The 15559-nt window shown below is 37.4% G+C and overlaps 1 protein-coding gene and 1 long non-coding RNA gene across 2 annotated transcripts in view; one reads left to right on the forward strand and one right to left on the reverse strand.

Annotated features, from left to right (window-relative positions):
- LOC105220109 (E3 ubiquitin-protein ligase HUWE1) overlaps nt 1–4864 on the reverse strand; it is a 35689-nt gene extending 30825 nt beyond the window's left edge. Inside the window, exon 1 of the mRNA XM_011196526.3 lies at nt 4384–4864. Coding sequence (XP_011194828.2) covers nt 4384–4650 — 267 coding nt within the window. The 5' untranslated portion in view covers nt 4651–4864. The remainder of the gene's footprint in view (nt 1–4383) is intronic.
- A 1084-nt stretch (nt 4865–5948) lies between these two features.
- On the forward strand, nt 5949–13970 carry LOC128922264 (uncharacterized). Its single transcript, XR_008471486.1, has 4 exons — nt 5949–6033; nt 6160–6216; nt 13051–13454; nt 13529–13970. It is a non-coding gene; the product is annotated as an uncharacterized LOC128922264 (long non-coding RNA).
- Nucleotides 13971–15559: the final 1589 nt, after the last annotated feature.

Below are 15559 nucleotides of genomic sequence, written 5' to 3' on the forward strand. Positions count from 1 at the left end.
TTTTTATCTGAGTACAGCTTCTTTCTGCCATTTATTCTGTAAAATTTAGTGTTTCTGACGTTTTTCGCTCGTGAGTTAACTCACTTTTAGTAATTTTCAACATAACCTTTGTATGGGTGGTGGGCGTGGTTATTATCCGATTTCTTTCAGAACTTTGGAACTGTATTAAGAAGTGGCTAAAAGAAACGACTGCAGAAAGTTTGGTTTATATAGCTTGGTTTTAGAGATATATACAAAAAACATATTTAGGGGTGGGGCCACGTCCCCAAAAGTCCCTAATGCGATCCTTTGTAACAAATTTTACTTTCATAACTTTATTTATGGCATATACCGAACATATTCCGAAAGATAACGGGACTTATTGAACGGTCATTACAACTACATATATTGAGTAAAAAACTAAAACCTAAAAAAAGTTCGGGTTTTCGCAAAAAAAAAATATTTTTTTTTTCGGTTGTCGCATTCTTTGTGCTATTTGCGTGGCCATGGCTGTATGTATGTATGTGATTGGCGTAGAACAGTTTAGCCGGTTATAGCCGAATCGATGAGAGCGCGCCACTCCTCTCTTTCCTTCGCAGTTCGGCGCCAGTTGGGGATTCCAAGTGTAACCAGGTCGCTCTCCACCTGGTCCCTCCAACGGAGCGGAGTCCTTCCCCTTCCTCGGCTTCCTCCGGCGGATACTGCATCGAACACTTTCAGAGCTGGAGTGTTTTCGTCCATTCGGACAACATGACCTAGCCAGCGTAGCCGCTGTCTTTTTATTCGCTGAACTATGTCAAGCTGTATGCCTCCAAATATTTTATTTTCTACCTATCTTTTTTTTCAGCCGAGTTTTTTTGGAGTTGGTCTTGAATGTCTGCTACTTGATTTATACTCAGTTGAGTTACCAATTTATACTACTATTATAAAGAGGAAACATTTGTATGTATGTTTGTACTGAATAAACTCAAAAACTACTGTGCCGATTTGAAAAATTCTTTCACCGTTTGACAGCTATACTATCCCTGAGTGACATAGGCTATATTTAGTTTAAAAAAAATAGGGTTCCTTACCAAAACTCCGATAATGTAAAAAAAAATACCAAAAAACTTTCTTTAATCGCGAATGCTGCGAAAACGATTGAAGATATAACAAAGTGATGTACTACAGATTTGTAGAACTTATCATTATCTACAAAAAAAAAATTTGTTCAAATTAAATAAAAATTTTTCATATTTACTCACTTTCTAATCTTTTTCTGGCCTTCCACGAATATTTCAAGACTAAAATTAGCCAGATCGGTTTGTCCGTTATCGTTTTTTTGCGGCACAAACGGACAGCAATTCATTTTTATATTATATTATTATTATCAAGCGTTTTTTTAATTCCGCACAGGACGATTCAGTAGGGAATCAACAGCGCGAGTGATCTTAACCCCCCTCCCGTACCGCCGTGCCTGAGTGACGCCTACAACTCTACAACGCATAACTCTCTACAACGCATAGCCGCCGAAAAATTTCAAAATTTTAACTCGTGATATCTTTTGAATGGAATGTCAGAATCTAATAATTCAAAAAGTTATATAAAGGTTTTGAAGCGATCTTAAATAATAAACCATTTCATTAAGGATTAATACTAAGGTATAAATAAAGAGCATTTTCAAATAGTGGTATCATAATTAATTTTTTTTATATAAAATCGCTTATTGTGACAAAACTATAATAGTTAGAGATATGATGTCGCGATAAGTTCTACAAAATTGTAGTACATCACTTTGTTATATCTTCAATAGTTTTCGCAGCATTCGCGATTAAAGAAAGCTTTTTGGTATTTTTTTACATTATCAGAGTTTTAGTAAGGAACCCTATTTTTTTTAAACTAAATATAGCCTATGTCCTGTCGTAAGAGGCGACTAAAATCCAATCAGGTCCTGCGGGTTTGGATCGAGAATATGCCCGAGGTAAGGTATGCCTGTCGTAAAAGGCGACTAAAATCCAAACATGCACAAATAGATAACAGGCTGATGATAATGGCTGATACTCAGACTGTTATCTATACGTGCTAGATAATATATTTCATGGCTTGAACGGAATTATGTTATCTTTTTGATTTAGCTTTTTCCAAAAAGGAATTGGTCACTCCTTTCAAAAAGGGCAATTGTGTTCAAGCCACAATTGCCTACCAGTGCAGAGCAGTATGGAAAGGCTCAACTGGAAGTAGCTTCGGCTACAAAGTCTTACCAGAGACTTAAACTCGGTGCCACGGGGAGCAGGAGCCCAGGAGGCTTCGGTTTCCGCCTGCTCGTTGGGTTACGGCCCTTCGGGGAGTATCGTGGTGGCTGTGGTTTCAAAACCTAAATGCAGGCAGAGGGCTTTTGGCTTCTCGGTGTGGAGTTGCAACCAACCGGGTGCCGGACCCAAAGTACGGCAGAGGTTTTAGATGGGCCTCGGCCCTACCAAGGTGGCATAAGTGTGTCCATACCACACGCCAATTGGTACTGGAAGTGTGCATAGCTACAAATACAGGGCGCTGATTGACGCATTGTATTAATCCATTTGTGTTTTTGAATACACGTATGGTAAGGCCTTCACAGGCAGGTACATACGTTAAAACAAATCCACATCTGTCACTCAGGGATAGTATAGCTTTCCAACGGTGAATGAATTTTTCAAATCGGTTTAGTAGTTTCGAGACAAACAAACAAAAAAACAAATCTTTCCTCTTAATAATATTAGTATAGAAGTACAGTATACTCTCGAAAAGTAAATTCTCAGAAAGTAAATAATCGCGGAAAAGTTAATCACCTTTAAGATTACACATGCACCTCGAAAAAGTAAATTTTTTAATTTACTTTTCAGAGAGTGTGATAAAAAATTCCAAACGAACACTTACACTCTTGTTTATCGCGTCTTTTTAGTAAATAAACTCTCCTACTTGATCCACTGGTTTAAAAATGAAAACGATGCAAATCAGGTGTCAGACTTTTTGAATTGTCGTACAAAAATGGTCAGAAAATATATTGCAAAAGAAAAAAAAAAAAAACAAAAGAATATTCAAGATTATTTCTCTTCATAGTAAATACATATGTACATATGTATGTATGTAAATGTAAATATGTTTTTCATGTAAATCCATATGTTTTATTGAAGCAAATAAATAAATGAATTTTTTAAGTTTAAAAATGCATTTAATATTATACAAACAGATAATTTATGAATATATTTTGAAAAGTAAATTATTCGAAAAGTAAATTACCCAAAATACCAATAGATTTACTTTTCGAGAGTATACTGTATAGATATGAGGGCTGATGTAATTCCAGAACCAATTTCACTCATTTTCACCACCAAGGTTAATGGAAATAGGGGCACCTGTTAGTATGCAAACAAACGGCACATTCGGCCTTGAAATTACTCCTAAATTGCAAATGAACGAAACACCAGTCGGCAACGTTTTTGGTGGAGCCAGGATTCTGTTAGCAGGTGATTTACGCCAGACTCTTCCAATTATTCCTGGATCAACTGTTACTGACGGGCTAATCGCATGCCTCAAATCATTTAATTTTGGCGACACATATAGAATCGCCAATTAACAACTAACATATGAGTGTTTTTGCAACAATATCAAATTGAGACTTTAGACGTAGTTGGCAGTTGACACCTCGATGGACTAATAGCATTTCCAACAGATTTGTCACTTCATTGACTCGAAAGAGAAGTTTTCCTGACATGAAACCTCAATATGATAACCATTAATGACTGATTGAATGACCTATATTGGTGGTAAAAAAAAGATATCGATGATCTTAATGCGACAATTTTGAATTTAGGCCCAAGAGAGTTGACACAGCTACAAACCAGGATGACGTAGTCAATTATCCAAAACTATTTAAAATTGCCTTACTTTGCAATTAAAAGTAGTGTGAGTTGTAATCATGCTGCGTAATATAAATCAACCGAAATCGAGTAATCAATATCGTCGTCGAAGCAAAGATTGGACCAACTTCATTTAATGTATACCTTAGCCACAAAGAGGTGTAGCCGGGTCTGCTAGTTCATAATAAAGAGACTGCTACGGAATATTTATTGTTGACATACGGTCCTAAATGCTATTTAAAATGGTCGAAAATTAGTCTTGGTGTCTGTAAATTATTGAGGCCAGCCACGCCGAGCATTTCTTAAAATCATTTATTTCGCGTTTTATTTCTTCTTAAACTCCAAATGTCTAAAAAAACTCCCTTTACAATTAAAAAAAAAATTATCTTATTATAATGGTCATTGTAGAATATGGCTTAATTAAAAACACAAAAATTTAACCATAACTTCAAAAAAAATAATAGATTATGACACATACGTATGTTTTACTTTAATATTAATGAATATGAATGAATTCCAAAATAAATACCTCTTTCGAAAATTTTAGATCGCAATATAACATGAACTCATTGTCATCCACCTGCCTCGCACCTTCCTCTAAAATTTTATCAAAACGATCCAATATATGAGTCCAGTGATAGAGTTCACACTTCCCATATGTCCACACTGTTATTGTTTCCAGAAACCGGGAAATATCAGATTTGCTTCTACACTTCGTCAACTGATCTATGAGCAATCTGCATTCTGGCGTAAGCTCAGACGAACTCTTTTTCATTTTACTTGTATCAACCTTCATCTTCGCAGGTATTAAAATATTTAATTATCCAATATAAGCAATTCACCAATACATATCATAAGTATGAAAATGTAATGACTGGCCCATAAATTTTAGCACTTTTACATAAATTCTCTAAGTATTTTTACCAAATCTTCCGAAAAACTTCCAACTAGAATTCAATAAACCGTAGAGAATAACGAAAAACAAAACAAAGAGTTGCCACCTCCTTCTGATCAACTTGTTATTCCCACTTTCACCAAACTGCAATCTTAATAAACCAATTGTTACATGGCGGTCACACTTTATTCGAATTTAATTTAATAAAACAAAACGTTTGAATTTCACACCTATTTCAATAGATTCCCTACAAGACGGAGCTAAGGCTGCGTGCATGTCGGAGCTGCTATAAGCGATAAGAGCGTCGATATGAGCGAAGCGTAGAAAATTGATACATGTAATTTAATACAAGTGTACATGTCGGAGCAGCGCGCGAACTCACTCTTTGCTGGCTATCATCGATGAGAGCGTAGAAATTGTAGGTCAGTAATTTCTTCGCTCTTATCGATGATGGACACGGAAGACTTAATAAGTGCAGTATTTTTGAAACCAGCAATCTGGGATCAAAAAGATCCAAACCACCACAACAGGTTCGTTTTGGATAAATTGTGGTTAGAAATATCCACACAATTTAATACAAAAAGTAAGTGCAGTAATATGTTTTCATGTGTTTTATTGTAAAATTGTTACTTTAATATGAATGTTGTGGCAATTTCGCCAGCCTTGCTGAAGTCGATCCGAAATTTGAGACAGAATGTAATCGAATGTATCGCTTGTCATTCTCATGTATTCGAAAAACTTTTTTGGATCCTGTCTCAAGCTACAATAAAGATGATGAAATTCTCCGAAATTTGGCCTTTCTTGATTTGTAGGATGCGCCGAAAACGAGCGTTTTTTCCCCTCAGTGTTATGTATATGATAATATGCAGCAGTAGATGTCAACAATAAAAAATTTTCTTCTTCAGAATCACTCATTTTTTTAGCTGTTCAATATACAAAACTTAAATTGCAAATGCAATTTACGCTCTTATCGCAGCACTGTTATGCACACCACACAAAACTATAACTCGACGCTATGCTCTTGTCGCTGCTCTTATCGACGCTCTTATCGCTTATCGCAGCTCCGACGTGCACGCAGCCTAACTCATACACCACTACACATGCAAATTTTTTCAAATTTTACAAACACATACACATTGCTAACATTTTGTAGTTAAGTGGGAATCTCGGTAGTTAGAGTAGCAAAATTCATTAACCCTAATTTTTGTATGTGTAAGAGAGAGATACAATGAAAGCGGCCACCATGGCCGCTATTCATTTAAATAAAATTTTAAGTGAATGGATGTAAGTGCGTTTTAAATATTTCTTTTATTTTGTTAAGTGTTTTTGGATATTTATCCATCTTATAAATGCATTATTTGTGTTACTTTTGTTATTTGTTTTTATAATTAAAATTTCATTTCATTGTAGTTATACGTGTGTGCACAGCAAAGGAGGAGCAAGGAGGTGACGGTGAAATTGGTGGAGGTATGTTTCATATATTTTTAATACATAATACAAATTAGTAATCTATACTAATATTATAAAACTGAAGAGTTTGTTTGTTTGTTTGTTTGAACGCGATAATCTCCGAAACTACTGGTTCGAATTGAATAATTCTTTTTGTGTTGGATAGTCCATTTATCGAGGAAGGCTATAGGCTATATACGCTATGATGACCAATAGGAGCGAATAAACAGTGGTAAATGTGTAAAAAACAGGGGAAATTATTATCTTTGAGGGCTTCCATTCCTTGCGCTGCGAAAGCGGTTCAAGATATACAAAAGTTATGTATGAAAGAATTATTTCTCTTTTAATGATCTAGAAAAAGTCCGTGAGTACCATTTTTGTGATAACTAATTTGGTCGAAATTATTTGTTAGAGTTGTATTAACATAATAATATTAAACTTTGTCCAAATAAATGTATTGTTGGTTAAGAGTAGTTAATTCTGAATAAAATTGTCTTTGATGACACTTAATTTCAACGAACAACTTAAAAGATAATATTACAAATAAATAACTCCGAAACAAAATCCACTCGCACTCTGCGCTGCGCTGGTGGGCGGGCGAGAAGTGGTGTTTGCGGGCGCGCCGGACGGGGGTGTAGCTCTACGAGATACCATGCCGCGCTGCTCATTCGCGCGGTCGGCTCCGCACTGAACGGTCGAACGCAGCGCTAATTTGTTTTTGCAATATATATTATCATCGAAGTAATACTTTTTAAACACATTTTCGTTTTGTAGTAGTTTTCTATATAGTACAATTTTTTTGTTTTAGTATATTACTTTGTTCCTAATAGTTTCACAGTAATTTATCCTTTTTTTGTTTTCATGTAGATTATTAATTAAATAAAATCATGGGTGGGATTACTGTTATGTTTGCTGGGGGCTTTCGACAAACTTTACCCGTAATAGTAAGGGGAACTAGAGCAGACATTGTAAAGTCTTGCCTTAAAAGTTCTCCATTATGGAAGTTTGTAAATATTTTAAAATTATCGACAAATATGAGAGCCCATTTGGGGAGAGGTAGTATAATTTTCGCTTCAAAATTACTTTTAGTAGGAGACGGGAAAATACCTCATTTTCAAAATAAAATTGGAATTGACCGCGATTTAGGAGTAAGAGTAGGTAACATTGAGGATTTAATATTAAAAGTTTACCCTGACATCAGCGAAATAGAAAATAAAGATCACCAATGGATGTGTCAAAGGGCAATATTGGCGGCGAGAAACAGTAGCGTGGACGAAATTAATGACATAATTTTAAATAAACTTGAAAGAGATATGGTCACATACACAATAACGTGATCGTTGCAATCGTTTTGACTGGTCCAGCAGTTGGTCAAACAGTACTTATACCTCGCATCCCGATGATCCCAAATAATACACCTATTAATTTTAAAAGAATTCAATTTCCCCTTAAGCTATCTTTCGCCGTTACAATTAATAAATCGCAGGGGCAAACATTTAAACACGTGGGGATCGATTTACGCCAAGACTGCTTTTCACATGGCCAATTATATGTCGCGTTGTCAAGATCAGGTTGCGGAGAAAATCACTATGTTCTTCTCCCACCAGAAAATAAAACAAAAAATATAATTTACGCAGAAGTTCTTTGATAACAGAAATTGACGCGGACGAAGATAAAGACGAAGCCCAAAATCACTATTCCACGCAGACGAAGTCGCGGGCATAGCTAGTTTTAAATAATTTCAAGTTTATGGATTTAGAATTGGTGTAATATATAACAACAACAACGCAGAAAACAATGGAAAATAACATGGTAAATATAAATGCGTATATGTGCATGTTGAGTTGGTGCGTATTAAGATGTACCTACATATGTATGTATGTACAAGAATGCATCTGTTGGATTGTGTCCAAAATATTTATTTAGAATAATTTTTATTTAAATGTTAAAAAGTTGTTTATTTTTTGTTTAGTTATTACAAGCATTAAGTTCTATATATATATATATATATATATATATATATATACGTTTGTTTTTTAGCATAAAGGCTAAAGGCCATTAAGGCCAGGCTGTATTCCCAGCTAGACCAATGGATCTACTAAGTGCCTTGGCACTAGCTCGCGAGGCCGAGTCGAGTCACGATAGGTACATGTTCGCGGCAACTTACGCTAAAAATGAAGAAGAGAGAGCTCAAAAGTCAGGGGGTCAAAAATCCCTAACTCGGCGGCAAAATAATTATTTACAGAATAGTGGCGGCGATGCCAACACGCAAAAAATCCACATTACTTCAAGAGTCAGGGCAGAAATAATGCAGGAAAGGTTTCATCATTTAGGCAACGCGAAAATTATAGGGATTTTCGTGGTAGAAGCCTCGAACCTATGGACGTCGATCCTAGTTCGTTTAAATTTAGGCACCCAACGGAATACCAACAGGCAGAAGCTGCCGGTATTCACAATGCGCCCGTTCAGGGAAATAAGAGACAGAATAATTCATAGAGTATGACAGATTTTAGGCGTCAAAGGATCAATAATTTGAATAATTCGGATGTTGATCAGGATTTCCAAGCGTATGAGGTTGCTGCCGCAGCTGCAGTAGCAGAGGTAGACAATGAAAATGGGGTTGACTACGAAAGTGACTCTATTAATTTTTTAGAGGCCACTCCCGGCTACCGTTCCTTGAGCGGACGTTGGCTGGGAAAACACTAAGGTTCTTAATTAACACGGGGACGGCAAAAAATTATGTCAAGCCCGTAAAGGAGCTTAAAGGCGTAAAGCCGGTAGACTCCCCGTTTAATGTGAACTCTATCCATGGGTCCAATAAAATCAAACAGAAATGCCTGATAAATATTTTCGGGGTAACATCCCAATTCTTTGTGTTGGATAGTCTAACACTGTTCGACGGAATCATAGGCCTTGACCTGCTAACGCAGGTGTGCGCGACTATTGACCTAGACGGAGGCAAAATAAATTATGGTACCATGTTAGAAGATCTGCAATATCATAAGTGCAGCAACGTTAACTTTACAAATGTCAACGACATACAGGTACCAAGTTCAGTGAAGGCAGAATTTAAAAAAATTATCCTGAAAAGGGTTAAGGCATAAGCAGACTCTAACGAGCGGTTACCATTTAACACTTCGGTTGTGGCCACGATCCGAATCAAAGATAACGAGCCTGTTTATTCGAAGTTGTACCCTCACCCAATGGGAGTGGCAGATTTTGTCGAAAAGGAAATAAGAGAATTGCTACGCAATAAAATCATTAGACCGTCAAGGTCCCCTTACAACAACCCAACCTGGGTCGTGGATAAAAAGGGTTACGATTTATTGATTTTAGGAAGCTCAACGAGCGTACTATTGCCGATAAGTACCCAATGCCGAATATTTCAATGATTCTGGCAAATTTAGGGAAAGCTAAGTACTTTACAACTTTAGATTTAAAGTCAGGTTACCATCAGATTATCCTCGCCGAGCAGGATCGCGAGAAAACGTATTTTTCCGTTAACGGTGGGAAATATGAGTTTTGTCGATTGCCATTCGGTTTGAAGAATGCTGGAAGCATCTTCCAGAACATGTCAAACATATAAATTGGGTTTTGGAAAAACTGTGTGAGGCCAACATGAAAGTGTCACGAAAAAAAAACACATTTTTTTAAAACAAGTGTGGAATATCTCGGTTTCATAGTAACAAGAGGTGGGGCAAAAACTGACCCCGCAAAGGTCAAAGCCGTTCAGGAATATCCTGAACCTAAGGATTTGTTCAGCCTTAGATCCTTTCTAGGGCTAGCAAGCTATTACAGGTGTTTCATAAAAGATTTCGCCTCCATAGCAATACCTCTAACTGAGATCCTAAAAGGTGAAAATGGCTTAGTAAGTAAACACAAGTCTAGAAGGGTACCCATTGATTTTAGTGAGGCGCAACGCAATGCCTTCGAAAGATTAAGAAACATCCTAGCATCTGAAGATGTCATCTTAATGTATCCAGATTGTAAAAAACCATTTGACCTAACGGCAGACGCCTCCGCTAACGGCATTGGCGCAGTCCTCTCGCAGAATGGTAAACCAATTACAATGATTTCTAGAACGATGAAAGATAGGGAAATGCATTATGCAACAAATGAAAGAGAATTACTGGCCATAGTGTGGGCTTTAGGGAAACTTCAAAATTATCTCTACGGAACTAGGGACATCAACATCTATACAGACCACCAGCCTCTAACGTTTGCGGTTTCTGATAAGAACCCGAATGCAAAGATAAAACGGTGGAAGTCATACGAGCATAATGCTAAAATTCATTATAAACCTGGTAAGGAAAACTCTGTCGCAGATGCTCTCTCTTACGGCAGAACAGAAATGCGTTGGAGAGCCAACTCTAATCTGACGCAGCGACAGTTCACAGTGAATTGTCACTGACCTACACGGTCGAAGCAACAGTAAAACCCATAAACTGCTTCAGGAATCAAATAGTTTTGGAGGAGTCGCTGAAACGAAATTTTATACTCTTTGGCGGAAAAACCCGCCAAGTTATTCACTTCATAGATAGAAACAGCCTCATTGACGAAGTAAAGGAGGTTATTAACCCCCTCGTGGTGAACGCGATTCACTGCGAGCTACCGGCGCTAGCCAGCATACAACACAAATTGGTAAGATGCTTCCCATCTACCAAATTCTGGTACTGCAAAAACATGGTGTCGGATATTACGAACAAGGATGAACAAATGGAAATAGTCACTACTGAACACAATCGTGCTCATAGAGCTGCGCAGGAAAATGTGAAACAGATCCTCTGTGACTATTATTTTCCGAAAATGTCCAAATTGGCAAACGAAATTGTCACAAACTGCAAAATATGCACGAAAGCCAAATACCATCGACACCCTAGAAGGCAGGAACTCGACGTTACGCCGATTCCATCGTACGCAGGTGAAATGCTGCACATATATATTTTCTCCACAGACAAGAAGCATTTTTTAACTTGTGTTGATAAATTCTCTAAATTTGCAGTAGTTCAACCGATACCGTCGCGGACAATAACGGATGTAAAAATACCCATCCTCCAGTTGATTAATTTCTTCCCAGGAACAAAAACTATTTATTGTGATAATGAGGCGTCCTTCAACTCGGACACCATTGTGACTCTGTTGAAGAACCAATATGGGATTGATATCGTAAACGCTCCCCCTCTCCACAGAATCCAACAATAGACAGATAGTGATTAACACAAGGACACAGGAACAGGTTAACGCACTAACTAGTACGGTGAATGAACTCCTCAAAGAGGCAAAGAAAGAAAAAATCGATACGGCGCACCTTTTTGAAATTTTACTCACTCGAAATAGGATTATGATCACGGAAATTCAGAATATAATGCTCGCAATAACCCTTGCGAAAATAAAGGTAGTAAATCCAGTAATCATTGATGACGAGGGTTTGAAGTCCATATTGGTTGGGCCAATCACAGATATAGCAATCACTGAACTAATGGAAGTGTCAACCGTTAAAGTTATTCAGCACAATGATGTAATTTTTTAATCAAATATCCTAGAGTTAAGCTTTTGTGTAGGAAAGTTTTGTTTTTCCGGTGGTACACAAAGGCGTCGTGCTGCAAATCAACGAAAACACAGTGGTCGAGTGCAAGAGCGGAATTTTGGCGGTCAACAACTGTGAAGCAACAACAACTTCAACGTTCTGCAGATTAACTACAAATACAACATGCGCTCTGCAACTTCACACCGGTGGCACAGCACATTGTAACACGCAACCGAGTCACCTTAACGCTAGCACCATAGTTGACGATGGAGTCATAATCATTAACGACAGCCCAACCAGAATCGCCATTGATGAAACACCTGAGAAAAATGTAAGTGGCACGTATCTTGTCACTTTCGAGGACCATGTGTTCCTGAACGGCACTAAGTACGTTAACAGAATGAGCAGGCTGGAAAAGGTTCCAGGTATTGCTGCTTCACCCCTGCTGAACTCACTGGCCATGAAACCATTTTGAGTTTGCCTTACCTTCACCGCCTCAACAATCAAAATCTACAAACCATTGACGAAATTTAAGAAGAACTAACGAGCGTCACGAGCCGGACACTTGCTTTCATCCTGGGTCTGGGAGTAGCTGCGTTGATCAGTGGCCTCGCTTTCCTCTGGCAGAAAACACGAGCATTACACGAGATTAACCTGGTAGTGAAAGATATGGCAACGAACGAGGACGATCGTGTTTCGAAGGGGGGAGTAGTTAACACATAATGCCCAATTTCCAGTTGGGTACGAATGTGGTGAGGCCAATACAACATCTTGCCTCATCAGCAGATTGTGTGGGCAACGACCGCCACTAAAGCAACCACATATCAGATTACATAAACAATGTCAATAGCCGATTGCGTAAACAGTTGACCAGCGATCGTTGCTTGCACTATCACCAATTGTATGGCAGCGTCGACTACTGAATATGCGTTCTTAGGGTTTAATGGTTAAGTTAGGTATTGGGCTAGTTTAGATTTAAGTTGAGCTTAAGCCGGAGCACACGTTCCTGGCCAATAAAGAGTACTTGCAAACATATAACTTGTTTAATTATTGCCGCGTCCGACGACCGGCTCATACAGTGACTTCAGCGTACATCTTATACTTGTACAAGAATGCATCTGTGCATTGTGTCCAAAATATTTATTTAGAATAATTTTTATTTTGATGTTAAAGTTGTTTATTGTTTGTTTAGTTATTACAAGCATTAAGCTTTATAGATATATATATATACATATGAGATATATATATATATATAGATATATATATATACATATATATATACGTTTGTTTTTTAGCATTACTTATATTTTCATTATCAATTTCAGATATTGAAAACACAAATCTTCTTCTGCTTACGCGGTTATAGCCGAGATCACAACAGCGCGCCACGCACCTCTCCTTTTGTTAGTTAGGCGTCAATTGGTAATACCAAGTGAAGACAGGTCCTTCTCCACCTGGTCCTTCCATTGGAGTGGAGGTCTCCCTCTTCCTCGGCTTCCACCAGCGGGTACCGCATCGAAAACTTTCAGAGCTGAGGCACTTTCGTCCATTCGAACAACATGACCAAGCCACGCTTCTGCACTATAAAGTAGGACGGGAATGATGAGGGACTTGTAGAGTTTAGTTTTTGTTCATCGAGAGAGGACTTTACTTTTCAATTGCCTACTCAGTCCATAAACACATATACTTTGCACAAATAGAGGATTACAATAGCTACAACTTTTCTTAGGTTTGTACTACGAATACAAATATATTCATATTTTCTAATCGTTAATAACAATTTCTATTTCTAATATTTTTCAGGTATTATAAACAAGACAACAACAAATCCCATCGGACATTTAGATTAGCAGTTGCACAACCTCTTTCCGACGAGATGAACCCTCTTATGATGTACATATGAGATAGGATTGTATGGAATTGACATCAAACAATATTGATTGAGTAGTTTCGTTGGAACCTTGCAGAATAATTATAAGGAAATCGTTCGCGTTTAGTACTAATGTATTCATTTTGAATTATGAATTGATATAAATTATGAATTAGATTTAAAAGTAATATATTATTAAATTATACAAATGAATGTTCGAATACTAATAACATTCGTAATAGTAATTGAATTTTAATTGTATTGTATAACGACAACTACAAAAAATAAAAATTTAATAATTAATACTAACTTTATTTATAAAATATATAAATTTTGTCTATGTATAAATGATAGCTGCAAAAACGTTTGTAAAAATTAAAGTTTTCTTTGTACTGAAATGCTAATATTTAAAAATTAATCTATAATTATTATTAAAAATTTAAAATATTATACCATACTAATTTATAAATGTATATACATCATACAATTATAATAAATAAATAAAAATAAAAATAAAACAATTTAAATTTTTCATTTTTAAATGGTGACCTATAGAATGAGACCAATGAACCAAATTTAAGTAACGAAACGGTGACCCAACAAATGACCAATACCTGTGATTAAAGGGTTACTCTGAAAATGATAAATTGAACAGTCTCCACTGATAGATGGCTGATTAAATAAAAAACTACTAAAGGGGGCTCTGCTAACCACAGAGTGACATATGCCTCTCCAAAACAAAACATAGAAAAGCAGAAAGACATATGCAGCATTGGCACCAAAATCAATGAGAGAGAGCGAGCAAGATAATCACACCGACATGCCGTAAAAGAGGAGAAATGGTAACTTTTTTCCTGCTGCTAGAAAAAAAGAGACCAAAAAAATAATACAAGCTTTCTTTACCGGTAACTAATATTCCATAAGATAAGTAACTCTACTCGTCTTGCAGGGTTGTCTCACAAATATAATACTATGATATAATAATTTATACACAACTAAAATGTATGTAATTTACAGAAACTTTCTTGTCCCAATACAAATTAAAATATTTTTCTTATATTGAAGCAGTAAAAGCAAAGTTTTCAACTCCTTATGTCGTTCAAAGGTGGATGGGATCATGTGTAGAAGTACATGTAGGTGAGGAAAGTTTTTGATTGCCATTCACTTGGGAATAGCCAAAAACGGTTTTACCCCACATAGTTCAAGCAACTCACGACAAACGGTTTTAGACCAAATATCCTCTAGGTAGCCAACAGACATCCGTTTGAAGGCGATCTAAAGTGAGAAGGCGAAACCCGCTTATGCGGTTGTGCATAGGGATTGGGATCCACCACTTAAATAAACCTCCTCAATGAAAGACCAAACTAACCCTCGGATGAGAAACCCCACTTTTGATGACGACCGCTGCAAACGTTTTAGGATCATGATTTCAGGGCATGCACCTGGAATGATCGGACCCTTGGGAAGGTGCCTCTGGCCAGCTGGTTGATGTCCTCATACAACTAAAGGCTGGCATCACCGCCATCCAAGAAGTGCGATGGACGGGACAAAGACGGAAGAAAGTGGGTCCTTGTGACAACTGCTTCAGAGGCCATATAAAGGGGCGCAAATTTGTTGTTGGATTTGAGGTGAGAGAGAGACTCCGTTGCCGAGTCCTGGCATTAACCCCGGTGGATGAATGTCTAGCCACAATACGCATCCAAGCGAGGTTCTTCAACATATCGCTGATTTCCGCCTACGACCCGACGGTAGAGAAGGACGATGTGACAAAAGATGCTTTATATGTGCGCCTAGAACGCACCAATGAGCGCTGCCCCCGCAACGATGTCATGCTTGCCGATTTTAACGCTAGGATGGGTAAAGAAAGAGTGGAGGTCTCCCTTTTCCTCGGCTTCCACTAGCGGGTACTGCATCGAAAACTTTCAGAGCTGAGGCATTTTCGTTCATTCGAACAACATGACCTA

This window comes from Zeugodacus cucurbitae, chromosome 5, assembly GCF_028554725.1.
Source record: "Zeugodacus cucurbitae isolate PBARC_wt_2022May chromosome 5, idZeuCucr1.2, whole genome shotgun sequence".
NCBI classification, from domain to species: domain Eukaryota; kingdom Metazoa; phylum Arthropoda; class Insecta; order Diptera; family Tephritidae; genus Zeugodacus; species Zeugodacus cucurbitae.